Source organism: Crinia signifera, chromosome 4, assembly GCF_055691185.1.
Source record: "Crinia signifera chromosome 4, ASM5569118v1, whole genome shotgun sequence".
NCBI classification, from domain to species: Eukaryota; Metazoa; Chordata; class Amphibia; order Anura; family Myobatrachidae; genus Crinia; species Crinia signifera.
Genome location: NC_139220.1, coordinates 305,437,305 through 305,454,564, shown reverse-complemented (window position 1 = coordinate 305,454,564; position 17,260 = coordinate 305,437,305). Strand labels below are relative to the sequence as shown.

Here is a 17,260-nt window from a genome sequence, read left to right as displayed (position 1 = left end):
AATTCCCACCTATCCAAGGTAATATTAAAACTAATCTTTTAAAATCATATATTGTAATATTGAACATATACACACATATATAACTGTCAAATAGAGAAACAAAACATCCAGGGGTGGGCTGGGGGCAGGATGCCATCTGCCCCCAGGCCACTCTAACAGGAGTTTTGCGGGCCGCGGCCGTCTTACCTCCGCCGCCGGCTTTCAAAACATGGCCGCCAGCTACAGGAACATGGCCGCCTGCCTCCAGGGCTATGTGGAGGTGGACCCGGCAGCCTGTTCCTCCTGATGCCCGGTGGTGACAGACGCTCGCTGATGACGCCGCCCTGCCCGCCCATGCATCTGTGGAACTGTGGAACTTATCTGGCAGGCGGAGGATGGGGACTGTGAAAGTAGGGCAGAGAAGAGGGTAGCCATAGCAGCACGGAGGGGGAAACATTTCTGCTGTTTCATGTGGTGTCCCTCTTTTAATGTGCAGCCTGTTGTGACCTTTTATTATGCAGGGAGAGCAGCCTGTGGTGTCCTCATTAATGCAGGGGGAGCAGCCTGTGGTATCCTGGTTTTATGCTGGGGGAGCAGCCTGGGGTGTCCTGGTTTTATGCTGGGGGAGCAGCCTGTTATGTCCTGGTTTTGTGCTGGGGGAGCAGCCTGTGGTGTCCTGGTTTTATGCTGGAGGAGCAGCCTTTGGTGTCCTGGTATTATGCTGGGGGAGCAGCCTGTGGTGTCCTGGTATTATGCAGGGGGGAGCAGCATGTGGTGTCCTGTTATAATAATGATAATAATACAATAATATAGGGGTTTTCCAAGCTCCCTGGAACAAATGTTTTCAATTTTGTTGTGTGATCACGCATTGCGATCGTAGATTCGCCCTCGCCCTCTTACTGAATTATTATATGCCTACTTGCGGCAATATTTTATTTTTCCGGGGGGGGGGGGGGGGGGGGGCTAGGGGGGATTTTATGGGCCTATGCTCTCAACTTGCCCCTAGGCTAAAAGTTGCCAGCCAGCACCTGAAAACATCAATGGTTAAAGAATCACATTCAGAAGGATAGTAACAAGTTTGTATATCCAAGTGAGCTGATGTAAAGAACACTGTTGTTTAATACAATGTCATTAATTATATTGATTCTACAAGGAGAATTTATTAGGATGAGAGATTCAGAAAGTGAGAGATTTGGTAAGAAATATAGATTATATTCTGCTCTAAGAAAATTTATTTTTCTTTTTTGTGACTAGAACTAGCTTTGATATTGTGTATTGTGTCCATGATTGTTACTCTTGTGATGAATATAGTGTATTACTGTATGTACTTTATTTTTCCATATTACAATCATTTTTTAATGGTGCTTCTACAGTTTATAATACTATATATCCTCTGTCTCATGGGCCCTTATTCTGATCGGTGCGTACTTTCCCGAATTCTTTCGGATCGCGTTTTTTAGCCGTCTGCGCATGCGTGGGGAACGCTATGCGCATGTGCCACGTATGGTCTCCGTACTTGTTCTCACTAATACCGTACAGAAATGTGCACCGCAATCATTCGGCCAATATGGGTGTGTTATGGGCGTCATGCGGAATGACACAGGGGCGTAGTTTCAAAGTGGGCTAAACTGGGCGGAAACATGGGCGGACACGGGGGAGTACACATATTTAGGTAGGCGTGCATTCGGACAGCACGCCGAATGCACGCGAACAAAAAGGGAAGAAATGTGCGGTGTCCAAAAGGCTAGTATTGCTTTGCGGACACCACTCGGTCATGCGTTAGGCAATCGGAACACCTAATCAGGACGGACGCAACACAACCAATGTCAGCTGAACCCAATACAATCACCTACTTTACTCATTACTTGTTAATGACACGCTTCTCACTGCTACAATTGGAAGCATTGCAGCTTAAAGGGAACATTACATGCTGCACTTGTCACACACTTTTACACAGCAAATAATCAACACAACTTAATATTAATAATATTAATACACATGTCACTTCTGCGTGTATCAATTAATACAGACATTTGTGGGGCCCAAATAACATTTATTAAAGAAACTTTGCCAAAAATGTCAAAAACATCACAAAACAAATGGTACCATAACAGGACTAAAAGTAAATAATATATAATAAATAGCCACAGCAGAATCATTAGGAACACATCAGGTGGCTTCACAACAAAAGTACAGCACCAACACTTCAAGTACAGCACACAGTAATGGTAGCCGAAACAGGGCAACAGGGGAACCAAACATGACATTTGAACCGCGGGCAAATGTGGTGACCCTCGGCACGGATTTTGACACAGGAACCTGACACACACAGCTCAATGGAAGATTTGGGAAGACATAACGGTGGAGATTAATGGGGACACAAGTTCATTTGCGGGCACGTTTGCCCCTGGCAGGCTCCTTGCCACGTGCAGCAGCTCTTCGGCCTCACCCACGGCCACAGTCAGATGGTGGGTCACGTGGAGCACATGCTGGGGAGGGGGTGGATGTTCTTCCCCCTCTGGCAGCAGGGAGTGATGATGTTGGTAAAGCACCAGAAGTGGGTGACATTAGGACCCTATTGGTGGTAACTAGCTCCACCATAAGTTCATTATGCCGGAGGAAGAGTTCATTTTGCCGCAGGGCTTGATCAGCCAGCACCTGCAGGCTAGCAGCAATAGTTTGCTGGCTGTCACTCATAGCTTGCTGGCTGGCACTCATAGCCTGCAGGCTCGCAGCAATACTCTGGTTGCTGGTGGTCAAACCCTGCAGCACCTCCTCGGCCCTACGCACCCGCTCGAATGCCGAGTCTCCCTGCTGCACAATACTGTCCACACGGCCCCACGTGGACAATTCAGCCGCGGACATTTCCGGCTGCTGCTGCACGGGCCTGCTACTGGGGCCAGGTGGCACAGACTCCACAACCTCCTCAAGAGAATCTGGACCAAGCGGTGGGGATGCTGTTGAACGAGAAATTACCAATTACCACACATTCCATGCCAAATTCAAAACATCTACTTATGGCCTGGCAAATAATTACCTTCAAGCGTAGAAGCCATCACTTCCGCTGGGGACTCGCTGTCTATGGTGCTCACCCCCCGGACCTCCTCCACTGCAATGCAGCACTGGGCCATCTCTTCCAGGGGGGTGAGCTTCAGCTTGCCAGGCATGGGGCCAGCCCCAGAGGTGTGGCTGTGTTGCCACCACTCGGTCAATTTCTTCTTGAGGTTGCCTTTGAAGTCGTGCCACCTGCAATCAAAGTGTACATATTAATACATGTAACTCCTCATGTTTGCTGTAGCACCCATTGCAATCTGAAACATAATACAACATGTGCCTACTGACACCAAACTTACATTATATTCATTTTTAAAACCAACCCTTAGAAGATACAACAACAGTCACCCTCCAATAACTATCAATTCAATGTCATGGCCAACATGTCTGTGCCTCCAAGCAACGTGAACACCCATTGACCAACTCCATCTAATATTGAATGTAAACATTACTGGACTTGTACTGCTCAAATGTAACACACATGTACTTGCCTCTTCTTAACGTGCTCCGCCTCACGAACTTGTGGAGCCACTGCATTAATCTCCGCCGTTATCTCCTCCCAGATCTTCCATCTCCTTGTGTGTGTCAACTTTACCGCTGGGCACTCTATTAAATCACGTGCCCGGGTCACCAGGATGTCAAGCTCCTGCTTTATGAATAAATGGAACACTATTCTCAAGAACAATTCCATACAACTAATCAAACTCCTGATAGAACAACATGAAAAGGATTTAGACCACCTAGACTCAGAAATAGACTCAATACACAAGACTTTAGAGCCCCACATCACGGACGGAGAATACAAGGACATAGAACGAATCACGAAAGCGAGGCTTAATAAGGGGGAGGACAACATAATAGCAAAGAAAAAATCCAAATTCCTCAGGGACAAATTGGGTATTAGGAACAAGACGATTGACAAAAAGATCAAGACACCACCCAGAAAACACCAGACTTTGACTCTACATACCCATAAGAGAACGACCACCTCAAATAAAAAATACCTCCTCGCACACCCTCTGAACAACTACAAAAAAGTATACAGACACCCCAGAAATAATGACATACTAACGTACCAACAGTACATGAAAGCTATACACACTGAGAGGGACACTGAACTAGAAACAGAGGAGGTAAGCACAGAGGAAACATGTGCTTCAGAGGGAGATTCCTCCTTCTCAATACATGGAGTAGAGCAAATAGATTATGCGGAGACAGCAAGACAGTCACTGGGAAGAGGCTGCATCACACAGAGAGGAGACACGGCAGAGACAAAAGAGATAGGAGAAGGAGGAGAAATACAAACTCAGGAGGTAGGAGGGGAACACATACAAGAGGATCTCACACAACCACCACAATGGGACATAAATTTTTTAGACATAGAGGCAGGTCTCGCTGCCTGCCAGACACAAACACCAACAAGAACTACAGCACAAAAACGAAAATTAGCAGACATAGGAGGGGATGTAGAGGAGGGCAACATAACAAGACCCAAAAACATCACGACAAACAGGTAGAACAGCCACATAATCCCAACGACAATAAAGGCATTTTCAATTTGAGTAGCACACAACTAACAACACCAGCTAAAAAAGCCCTTCAAAAAGGCCTGAAATTTGCGCCTAATCACAAATTAGACAAATTCGAAACATACCTTGACATCAAAGCATTTACTAGGAAACTGACACTCAAGAAATATTTTGCTAGAGAAACAGTACAGTACACACCCAAAAACACTGAAGACATTTACAAACATACAACACTCAAATAACCATCCAAATTCAATCCAACACACATAAGGGGACACCTCATCAATACATTTGAGACAATGGTAATCAATGACATGGAAAAGATAGACACCACCAACAGAAATAGGACCAAAATCAACCTCACAAAAGCAGAGAGAGAGGCAATCACGACATTAAGAGACAATAAAAATCTGACACTCAAACCAGCAGATAAAGGGGGAGGGCTAGTTATCATGGACACAGTTAAATACACAGAGGAGTCATTGAGACTTCTGGGGGACCAGACAACATATCGCATACTCAAAGGAGACCCAACTTCAAAATACAAAGAGGAACTACAATCACTACTCATTAAGGGACACAGCCTAGACATACTGAACAAAAGAGAATTTGAATACATCAACCCCATCAATCCAGTGATACCTGTTTTTTACCAATTACCCAAAATACATAAGGACACAATAAACCCACCAGGAAGACCTATAATTTCGGGCATTGATTCCATAACAGCTAACTTATCAAGATACATAGACACATTCCTACAGAAACACGTCAGTACACAAAGATCATACCTTAGGGATACCACTCACACATTACAAACACTTTCAGAAATTGAATGGAAGGAGGGAATGTGGCTAGCAACCAGCGACGTCACTTCCCTCTACACCATAATAGAACACACACACGGAATAGAAGCAGCCAGACATTTTTTAGAATCAGACACCACCATACCACAGGAACAGACCACTTTCATCCTTGACTCAATTAACTACATACTCAATCATAATTACACCTGGTTCGACAATCAATTTTACCTACAGACTAGGGGGACCGCGATGGGGACGAGGTTTGCCCCGAGCTATGCCAACCTCTTTATGAGTAAGTGGGAGGAGGAGAACATATGGAGGGGGCATGGCTTCGGGGGGAACCTCGTCCTCTGGCGCAGATTCATAGACGATGTACTGTTCATATGGGAGGGAACGGAAGCAGAACTACTTGAATTTAACAAACACATCAACAATAATAACCTAAACCTTCATTTCACCACACAGTACAGCCAATCAAAGGTAGAATTCTTGGATCTCGAGATATACATCAACAACAACACCATAGCCACCAAAACATTCCACAAACCAGTAGACGTGAACAGCTATATCCTCTCCACCAGTAGCCATCACCCAAACTGGATTAACAGCATACCCACAGGACAATTTACACGCATCAGAAGAAATTGCTCCACATTAGAGGACTACAAACAACAAGGACAGGAACTCAAACAGAAATTCATTGAAAAAAAGTACGACCCACAGACAGTTGAGGAGGCATACACCAGAGCACTTACAACAGACAGGTCAACACTAATCAACAAGATTCACAAGACAAAAAATACCGAAACCAATGAAGGCCCATTTTTCATAACTCAGTACAATGACTCGGCCAAACAAATAAAACAAATAATAAATAAACACTGGCACATTTTGAAGCAAGATGATACACTAGCAGAAAATTTAACTGAAAAACCAAAAATAGTCTACCGGAAAGCACCCGATTTCAAAAAACAATTAATTCACAACCACATACCACCCAAAAACCATATACAGAGCAGATTGGACGGATCAACACACGCACCAGGATTCCACTATTGTGGGACATGCACAGCATGCAAAACAGCAGACAGGAAAGGACAAAGAAAAGTGACAGACATAATATCACACACTACAGGACAAACATACAAAATCAAACAAGAGATGACGTGCCATACCAAAGGGGTGATATACCTTATATCATGCCCATGCAATAAACAGTATATAGGGAGAACGATCAGACCCATGAAAACCAGAATGTATGAACACATCCACAACATCAGAAAGGGATTTGAACAGCATAGCCTATCACAACATTTCAACGAGATACACAATAGAGACCCCAAAGGGATGACATTTACCGCTGTCACACAAGTACCACACAACTGGAGAGGGGGGGACTACATTAAGAAGATAAACAAGGAAGAACTTAGGTGGATTTATTTACTACAGACAATGCAGCCCAAAGGGCACAATATCGACTTCAACATAAGTGACATAGTATAGATATGATACACCGCTATCCCTCACGCCCACCACCATCAATACAGTAACGTGAGAGGAAACACACCTTTAGGGGGACAGCAAGCAGCCTATCCATATGTATAACAATAACAACATAGATATGCCCAATGCAGGTTGTGATTTTATTGTATTTTAATCCAGCTTATATCCTCTTCATTCACCTTTTCTGCTGTAACTTAATTGAACTTCTATCTAGCCCATTCAAACATGCCCTTATCCCGTTTAAATATAACCCAATTTCCAAGCACCAGCCTACTATGTATATACCCCAATCCACACTTGTAATAACGGACAAGGTAGACAGTATAAGCACTCAGACTGCAGTAATCGTAATATTTGTGCTCATACAAGAGCAACAGCCTAACTCTGCGCAACATTACCTAACTACCATGTAAATGCCGGCTGCCTTGCTTTATAAAGCAGAGAAGTCGACATAGTCAACACACCCAGATGTGTCTACACATGAACCAGACAGCACGCAGCCACAAGCTACGTAACCCACATCAGCTTGATGACACAACTGACATGTGACAACCCCGCCCACTGCAGAACGAACAACCAATGGCAGAACACCTGGGCGGGTAGAAATACAGGTAGACCAGAGACATTATTGCATCCTTGATAAAGGCACACACGTGCCGAAACGCGTTGGACACCAGGACAGAAGTCCTGCACCCACACAGCATCCCCAAAGTCTCCTCCGCAAGGAGTCGAGCGCGCGCCGCAGCAGGACCTCCGTTACCCCGGGCAACGCCGTCAAGCTAAACCCGGAAGTGACATGAATTACTGCATCAGCGGTGCGGACCTGACAGCCGGCTATCGCAGCAAGTGAGGACGCCGGTGAAGATTCGTGGAAGGACGCGGCAAGCATCCCCTGCCAGCAACAGAACCAGGTATCGGGTAAGTGAACGGTGCACCACCGGAGGGTAAGGGACGCCAGCCCACCGGTACCACCGGACACTTTCCTTGACCACCATAACTTTGTTCAACAGGAGACTTCCGCTGCCACTCAGCCTTGCAAGTGCCCATTCACAGCTGCGAGAAGCCCCCCCACCACCATACCCCACCTTTTCCCACCCAGCCCCATCCACATTAGCAAACCCTGTGCATTGCCAAACCACAGAGGTGCGCTAAGACAGGATATCGGAACCCAATTTGCAGAAGACACACTGTGAGATCTGCAAGATTGGAGGTCTTTGAGACTTATTCAATCCCCACCCACCCAGCAACTTTTTTTGACAACCACTCACTGTTCAAATGTCAAAATAAAACATTTATTGTTTATCAGTAACAACAGTGTGCAGTACATCATTACCAGCATCTTTTTGTATTTACAAGTGCAACATAAGAGGTCCACTACCAGTATTTACATAGCGAGTGCGCAATTCAACAAAAATTGCAAACAAGCTCCTGCGGTTCATATGCCATGTTTCTTGTGGTTGGTTCCTCTGTTGCCCGACTGCGGCCACGGGCACGGCCACTGGCACGGCCACGGGCACGGCCACCGGTTGCTGTACTTGAAGTGCTGGGCTGGCTACTCTGTTGGGAAGCCACCTGCTGTGTTCCCAATGATTCTGCTGATGCTGAGGATGGGCCAGCTGCTGATTGGCCTGATGTTGATGGCCCATCTGGCTGCTCTGGGTTGAGGGGGACATAGGTGGTGTTGGCTTCCATGTGGGACAAGAGATTCTGCACCACCTGTTCTTCCTCTGAGTCTGAGGCAGCCATGTTTGCAACAACTGTTTGCCTTTCTAGGACAACTTTAACTACTATTTCTGTAATTGGCGTTAATCAGCTGCAACCTGCGTTCCGTACGGCCGCGTTCCGTAGGGGCAGCGTCAACCGTGCGGCGCATACAGGACGCCCCTTGGTGTTGAAAAATATTTATCAAAAACCTGGCAAACTGAGTAAGTCTGATTTAGTAGCTAAATGCAGATTCCAACACCAATGACAAAATAAAACTGAGGTCACACATGAAATGTATATTTGAATGTACATCTGTACTGTGCACTTGTTTGGTATGTAGTACAACTGACACTACCCATTCCATATGTCAATCCAGTCCACCACTTAGCCACAAGTAATCAGTGCTAGCATCCAAATCACATGTGAAAGCACTCCAAAATCAGGCTGGATGCTAGCTACTTTTCATTCCACCTCTGTAATAGGGGCCAGTAGAAGGTAAGTGTACACATGGCAGCATGGCCTAATTTTTGTAAAAGGTCTGCCACTATTTGCTATGTTTCTGCTGCATAGCTTTCATTATAAAATAGCTGTTTAGAACCTTGTGGAGTTAGGTGTAAGTGTCTAGTGATGCAGACTATTTCACCTGGTGCTTATACCCATGTTTGGTGGATGGTATAGATTATATATAATGTGTTTCCATCTTATTTTACACTGTCTGTTTAGGATGGGTGTGCGATGCAATGGGTTAGCCGTCTGTTCGGGCGCATACACGCTGTTAGTGTAAAAATGAACAATAAAGTTAATACCAAATATCACTCTGATCAACCAATGACAGCACATGATTGTTTGATTTGTGCCATTGGTAAGATGGCGGCCTATGGGAGAGCAGCCCCATTCTCACCCGCGGAGCTGAGAACTCTGGTCTCCGTTATGGAGACCAGGCTGGGGCGGGCGGGCCCCTTTATCACCAACCGCCAGAAACGCAATGCCTATGCGGTGGCCCGCCGCCGTATATTCGCACGCACCCAGGTGCGGCGGACCATCGCTCAGCTGGAGCGGCGGTGGTCTGACCTCAGGCGCAGGGAGCCAGAGAGGCTGCAAGAAATAAGGGCCAGCATTGCTAGATGTGAGTATTTCAATAGTAAATGGGGATTTGGACATGATTGCTTACCTGACATTATTTAATCCACTAAGGTCACCAGCCTGATCATGAGTTAAACATGGCATACAATATATGAGTGCTACTTCCTGTTTGACACCCTGTAATGGTGATAAAATATGTCATTGAGTAGGATTAATGTTTGTGATGCTTACAATGGGCCAAATGTCACAGCATACCTGCCATGTTACAGGCTGTGTTTTGTAAAGGCCACTAAGGAGCTGTTTGCCTGTACAATTATCTGTACTTCTAACCTTTGCATTTATAGCTTGATAAGGCTTAATAGTAATTAGCACTAATTGCCACTTTTTTTATTTTTCCCATACACAGCACGTGATCGCGCAAGACAGACCCGGGAGGAGGCAGAGGTGGCCCTGGAGGACCTGCCGCAGGAAGGGAGGCCGGAGGAGGGGCCCCAAGAAGTTGAGGATGAGGAGGGGTGGGCTGTGGAGGCGCTGCCACCCGAGGAGGACGTCATCCAAGGCGAGGCCGAGGTGGGAGCATTGGAGGCCCCTGAGGAGGAGGTGGAGGCCTGTGAGGTTGTCCAGGCGGCCGGAATTGGTATGTATACATAAGGATTAATTTATCCGTTTGGCATTTACTATTTGCTATGTAGCACTGGTGATTCAATTGATTTTTACAATACTATAAAGTGACAAAACAAACGGGATAGCAACAGAAACACTTTGGGGTTAGATAGGGTGGGCAAACCATCCCTTTCAGCCAGGACACATATTAATGACACAGGTTGTGAGGATGTCTTTCATATCGATTTTAAGTGCCACTAAACCGGTGTAGTTAATCTGTATCCTGGAAGAAAGGGATGACTTGCTAATGTAAGTGTTTCATGTCCCTGCTGCTTGCATACAATCTGTAGCCTCATATAGGTGAGTAGAGTTTACTGGTGAATGATCTTTGTAAACTAGATTCAGTATGGCATAAATGGAGTATGGACAGGCGTGGCTTAGACTGGAGTAACAAGTGGTCAGTGCCCCTGGGCCCTCCTCTAGCTAACCACCCCCTGCGGTCTGCATGTATGTTTTGCACCATAATTGTGTGTGGATTTGGTCTTAGTAATGCTTTTGAGCATGTGAGTGGGTTAGTGCTGCAGCTTACCCTAACTGGCATTCTGACAATGATTTCTGGAGCAGACCATCAGCAGCCAAGCCATGCTTGATTGCACAAATGTACTGAGCATTCCTGAGAGTTGTGTAACTCCCCTGCCAGGCTCCATCATATAAGAGACACTGAACTTTGTTTGCCGAATTGTGATTGGTGCAGCGCGTGACATGCTTCTCACAGCTTTGTCATGGGTGGGTTTGGATTGAGAAGGAGCAGTATGACTGTGAGGTGTTTGACAGAGTAAAGGGTAGAGGGCCAAAATCAGGCTTTCCATGTAGTATGTATGCATGTATGTATAGGTGTATGTCTCATATATATAGTTATATATGTGTATATAATATATATATATATATATATATATATATATATATATATATATATATATATATATATATATATATATATATATATATATACACACACACCTGTCACGGTGCATGTTTAAAAAGAAGGTTTGATTATGTTAAATGTATGCATGAATATCATTAGTCATTTTTCAATTTGAATTTCCTCCACAGATAAGCCTGCCCAAGCAGAGGAGGGTCGCCGTAGGGCCCTCCTTAGACTGAGAGGCCTGATGAGGCAAATGCTGGTGGAAATGGACCGCATCATTGATGGCGAAATTTAATTTTTTTGTTGTGGACAGTTGTGTTCTAATAAATATTTATTGAAAGTTCAAAGTTGTCAGTGTTTTTTTCTAACATGCTAAAGTATATGTGTAACTTGTTTAAAATCTTTAAAATAAGCAAAATGTACATAGTGTATATAGATGTATGTTAGGGTCACATGCTGTAAGGGTTAATGTGTGTCATGAATGTAGTAGGAATGTGGGTCAGTATAGATGAGCATTTAATTGATTGAAATTGATAACAATCCCTTTTTTAGGAGGTTGGCTAATTGCCTAAGTGGGTCATGTGATCGCTGTGTGTACTCAGTAAAAAAGTGTGGGATTGAGCGTAAATACTCCGCATCGGGGCGTACGGACAGCTTCCCGTACGTTCTGACGCGGTAAGACCGTGCTTGTGCGGGAAGACCGTGCAAGAATCTGTACGTTTCCACCGCACACGCACGGTTTGTATGTCGTCCGTACACACGCCCTGTTCTTAAAGAGTGAGTCCGTCCGAATGCGGAGGACACGTGGGCGTTTCTATGGACGAAGCCCGCACGCCGCCGCACACGTGGCGTGCGGACCGCACCGTAAGAATTTGGGAAAGTACGCACCGATCAGAATAAGGGCCATGGACTGGTTATATGTTATCTGATGTAGAATTTCTTCCCCAATTCTTAAAAGTTTATAAAAAAATTTTATTGTGACTATTTGATGCTCAATATCCTGAACATGGAATGAGAGGTAGAACAAGGTTTTGATCTTCCAATGTATCTCCTTATGGTCTCTCTTCCACTCTTCAACTATAAATCTAAAACACAATTTGTGCAATTTAAGAGACATAAGGACCTTATCTAACCCTTTACCTAATAGACAAATGATCTGCATCTATCACCCAGAACACTTCCTTCTGGCCCCAAATCTCGGATTTACTATATAACCAACTCCTAGCACACACTTGTTTTCCCACATTAAGGACATCCCTCTCTGCTTGGACCAGACCAGGACCAGTGTGGATGCAGTTTCTATTGGGACTCCGATATTGGCATTGGGACTGTTATTATTATATATAATTATAGGATCGACCATCATTTACATCACAAACATCACTAAACTTATCCCCACGTGGTTAGATACTGTAACAACATATGCTTGGACTGTGCTTCTAGGAGTCAGACACCATCGGTTGTCCCATAAAATCGGTCTGGTGAGAATCACATGGACAAGCAGAGACATTTCCTAATATACATCTGTGTGCAGAAACCTGTGTGTCATTTTATCTTTATTGTTTTAATACTTGTTTTAATAAAAACTATTTAGATATGATATACAGGCAATCTATTCTATACAATCAGTGTCTGAATTACAGGGTAGCAGCCCCTCTATTGTCTGTATCACTGGGTGATCACGTGTTGTAATATCATGTATATCTTTCCTCCTGTTGTCGGCCATGGATCAGACTATGGAACAGGAGTGTCCATGTACTATCAGTGACAGCAGTAGTGCTGATTCCAACTCTAATATTAAATAAATCTGTGGGAAAGTGTAATATAGGACAATACAGGATCAGTGTTGGATAATCTCATAGAAGCCCTAAGCTCTACCTATAAGTAGTCAGGTGATGGTGAGATGTGTCTGATGTTTATACTCATTGGAGCCCTGAGAGCCAAAAATCTCCTGTTTTATATGGTACTGGTCTTGCTGGTATATAATGCCATATGCCATATACCATGCTGTGCTACTTATGGCGGGACAAACACCATAGGAAGGCTAGATGATGGTGGCTCCATCTGTATCTCCCCTGGTCCCATCATCTAATATGTAGAACAATGTACAAAAGGATTTAATACTTATAAAATATATTAGATCAGCAGCCAAAACAGAATCATATCATTTATAAGGATCATTTTTTATTCAACAACAAGTATTATGGGGATAACTGTCAGTAACATAAATAGTAGTTGCTGATATTGTTTGAATATAGTCACTAAGTCACTTTATTTAAGTTCTTGATCATAAACATGGTAAACAATGTGTTATCAATGGGATTTTATTCATAACATGGTGTAAAAACAAAATATGTGCTGTTACCTACAGCAACCAGATATCAACTTTCATCACCTAGTGCCAGCAAGCAAACAACTGTATAATCATTGATTAATATGGGATACAGGGGACTGATGTCTTAGTTGCACCATTATACAATAAAATACATAGTATATGAATCAGAGGGAGGTAATACAGCAATAGGAATGTATGAGGGACAGAATACGGAGGTATAATAGGGACTGGGAGGAGCTGCTGGGACTCTGTAATGGATATACAGCTCTTTCCTGTACTATCCCCAGCACCAGTGTGAGCAGAACAGCTGTATATTACAGGGCACAGTAATGGCAGCCACATCGTCATTGTCTGTTATACTGCAGCTCTATTTCCTAACAGAGAGATTGTCCCAAGGGAAAAGCAGCCCCCAGCTTACTGGTCACAGCTCTCCTGTCTTTAGCAAGATGGATTTATATCAACTTATTGCCATATTCATACTGTAACATTAAAGTTACCTTCCTGAAACACATAATGTGTGATACAACGTACTTATGAAACACCTGCAACATTCAGACCCTCAGAGTGACTATGTATGTGATGAACCACTTGAGTGGTGTGCCCGGATATTTTCCGGCTCAGCTGTGCTGCCGCAAAATGAAGGTGTGCGCCAGTGGTGTCCAGGTGTGCACCACTGGTGCATCACCTCTCCGGGCACCCTTCCCCCTTCCATCCATCAAGCTCACCTCAGCTCCGGCGATTGTACACTGGAGCTCCCCTGACCCCACCACCATTAGTTCTAGTAAATAGCAGGTGGCAGGCTCGGGATGTTCAGCGCGGCTCGGGGGGACTCGGGATTTCAGGTGCCCGGGTCCTCCCAAGCCGTCCTGAGCAACCCGAGCCAGGCACATATTATGATCGGTGGCTGGGGCAGCGGCAGGGCACAGGAGCGTAAGGTGCCGGAGGAGACATGAGGTGGGGGGGAGAGATGCAGAAGAGTGGCCCACAACTCTGTGGTGGGTTTTGCTGGGGCAGGACAATCCTGCCCTGGTAGGTTTGTCTTGCCCCAGCAAAACCCACCACTCAAGGGGTTAACAAGGTTTATATCTTTAATAAAACACTTGCTGCATTAAGAGCATGGATATGGCTGATCCCCTGTGTGATTCCTTTTTTTTACAAGTTACAAGTTTTGGGGTTTATTCTAATTGCCTCACAAGGTTGCTAATTCGCAGCCTTGTGAGTCCACCAAACCTCACCTGCAAATGCCGGGCTGCTCTCCCCAACTTGCAGAAGGTGTTCCCACGCACAAGATGCAAATGGATGTTTAACATAAACATTCATTTGCAGGCTGTGGGGAAACACCTACATCATTCGATGGTCACCAACCATCGAATGATGTGGAAGGCACACGCACATCTAATGTTACTCAGAGCAACCTAAGACATGTGTGTGCATTCTGAAGGAAGTGGGCGGGGAGCTGACAAATAGTGATTTCAGACGCCCGCACCCACACCCACGTCATTGGCACATTAGCATGAGAACACCCAGTGTTCTCATGGGATCACCCATGAAGCGCTAAGTGTTCCCATATGAAAATGGACCAGTTTTGTGCCCCCTGTCCCCCCCCCTGCCCTCTGCGTGCAAGGTTGGGTGTGAGCACATGGTTGCACGCAGCCAGCATCTGCACATGAGCAGAAATGACCCTGCACATGTGCAGATAAATAATATCAGAGCCATCTGGCTTTTCTTTAAAATGTCATCTTATGCTATGCCAAAAGCCCAACATCGGACCATTGCAAACGAAAGTGTCCAAACGAACGGACTGGAATATGGTCCCTTGTTTCTTAGTGAAACACGTGCTACATTTAGAGCATTAATGTGTTTTTATCCTGTGTGAATCCTCTGGTGAAGAAGAAGATTTCTCTTTTCTGTAAAACACTTTCTGCATTCAAAGCATTGAAATGGTTTCTCTCCTGTGTGACTCCTCTGATGTTGAGAAAGAGTTGACTGCTGAGAAAAGCATTTACTACATTCGGAGCATTTATATGGTTTCTCTCCTGTGTGAGTCCTCTGATGTTTAACAAGTTCTTGCCTGGTGATAAAACACTTGCTACATTCAGCACATTTATATGGTCTCTCTCCTGTGTGACTCCTCTGATGTCTGAGAAGATGTGATTTACGTGTAAAGCGTTTGTCACACTCAGAGCACAGATGTGGTCTCTCTCCTGTGTGACTCCCCTGATGGATGAGAAGCTGTGATTTACATGTAAAGCGTTTGTCACACTCAGAGCACAGATATGGTCTCTCTCCTGTGTGACTCCTCTGATGTGTGAGAAGCTGTGATTTACATGTAAAGTGTTTGTCACACTCAGAGCACAGATATGGTCTCTCTCCTGTGTGACTCCTCTGATGTATAATAAGAGTTGACTTACGGGTAAAACTCTTGCTACACTCAGAACATGTAAATGGCTCCTCTCCTGTATGAATCCTCTGATGGATGAGAAACTGTGATTTATATGTAAAGAGTTTGTCACACTCAGAACACTGATATGGTCTCTCTCCTGTGTGAATCCTCTGATGGATGAGAAGCGCTGATTTATATGTAAAGCGTTTGTCACACTCAGAGCACAGATGTTGTCTCTCTCCTGTCAGACTCATCATGTCATAGATAAGATACAAATTAGCTGTGGAAGGTTTCTCCCATGCAGAAAATGAGAATGTCTTTAGTGAATCCTTCAGAGGTGTATAGAAGAACACTATCTATAGTTGGCTTTATCAGAGAATAATGTCCTTTCAGCGATGTCTTCTAATGTTCTTAGAAGAATTTCTGTAACATAAAAAAATCAATATGTAAAATATAGAAATGACCGGTGTAGATCTAGATATTTTTATTTTCAAATAAATTTGTATCGCATAAAGCATGACAAGTAATCATAGATTATTCAATGCATGTGAGACTGATATATATCCATGGCAATAGGCAAACATCCAAATGGTATATCATAGCAAATACAGTGGTCAAGAAATAGCACAATATAATAGTCAGTAATGTCATTCCATTAATATACCAAATAAATATGATAGTTTGTCATAAATGAGGAATTAATACATGAAAACTCTTCCAAGAAACCTTTGTGTAGATAATAGCAGTATTGCTGCCCATAAATATATCATATCCCAACCCTGGTCCTCAAGTACCCCCAACAGTGCACGTTTTCCAGGTCACCCGGCAGGGGCTCTCATAATTCAGGCACATTTGTAAAGATCCACATGTGGAGCTTATTATGTCACTTGTGATTCTGTGTGGAGACCTGGAAAAAGTGCAATGTTGGGGTGACTTGTGGACCAGGGTTGGGAACCACTGCATTAGACGTTGAGAAAAGGGCAGGGGGTGAAAGGAACTGCACATGAGATGGCTAAAATTACCCCCTGTCATATGTTGTAGGGAATATTTCCCAAGACTCTCTGTTGTTCATACCACGTGGAATATTTTAGAGTATCTGCTATTCTACACTGGATTTCCCTTGGTAGAGTGGGAACATAACCTTCCTACATATCAAACACACCTGGTGCTAAGTGTTCTCCATTCAGAGAAGTTTCTATCCAGGCCCAGACAGATATTGGCCCCAGGATTATAGTCTATAAAGTGCAATTTGTTATGAACAAAGTTCACATTTCCCATGTAGCAATGTATAGATTGAGTAGTGCGGCCAGTGCTGCTGACTGTCTGAGAAATGGAAGGGGCCCTGTCTATTAT

At 44.3% G+C, this 17,260-nt stretch overlaps 1 protein-coding gene across 1 annotated transcript; it reads right to left on the bottom strand.

Moving 5' to 3' along the window:
- Positions 1-15,387: 15,387 nt before the first annotated feature.
- On the bottom strand, positions 15,388-16,161 carry LOC146073297 (uncharacterized). Its single transcript, XM_083180475.1, has one exon. The coding sequence runs from the start codon at positions 16,159-16,161 to the stop codon at positions 15,388-15,390; it is 774 nt and encodes a 257-aa protein (XP_083036601.1).
- Positions 16,162-17,260: the final 1,099 nt, after the last annotated feature.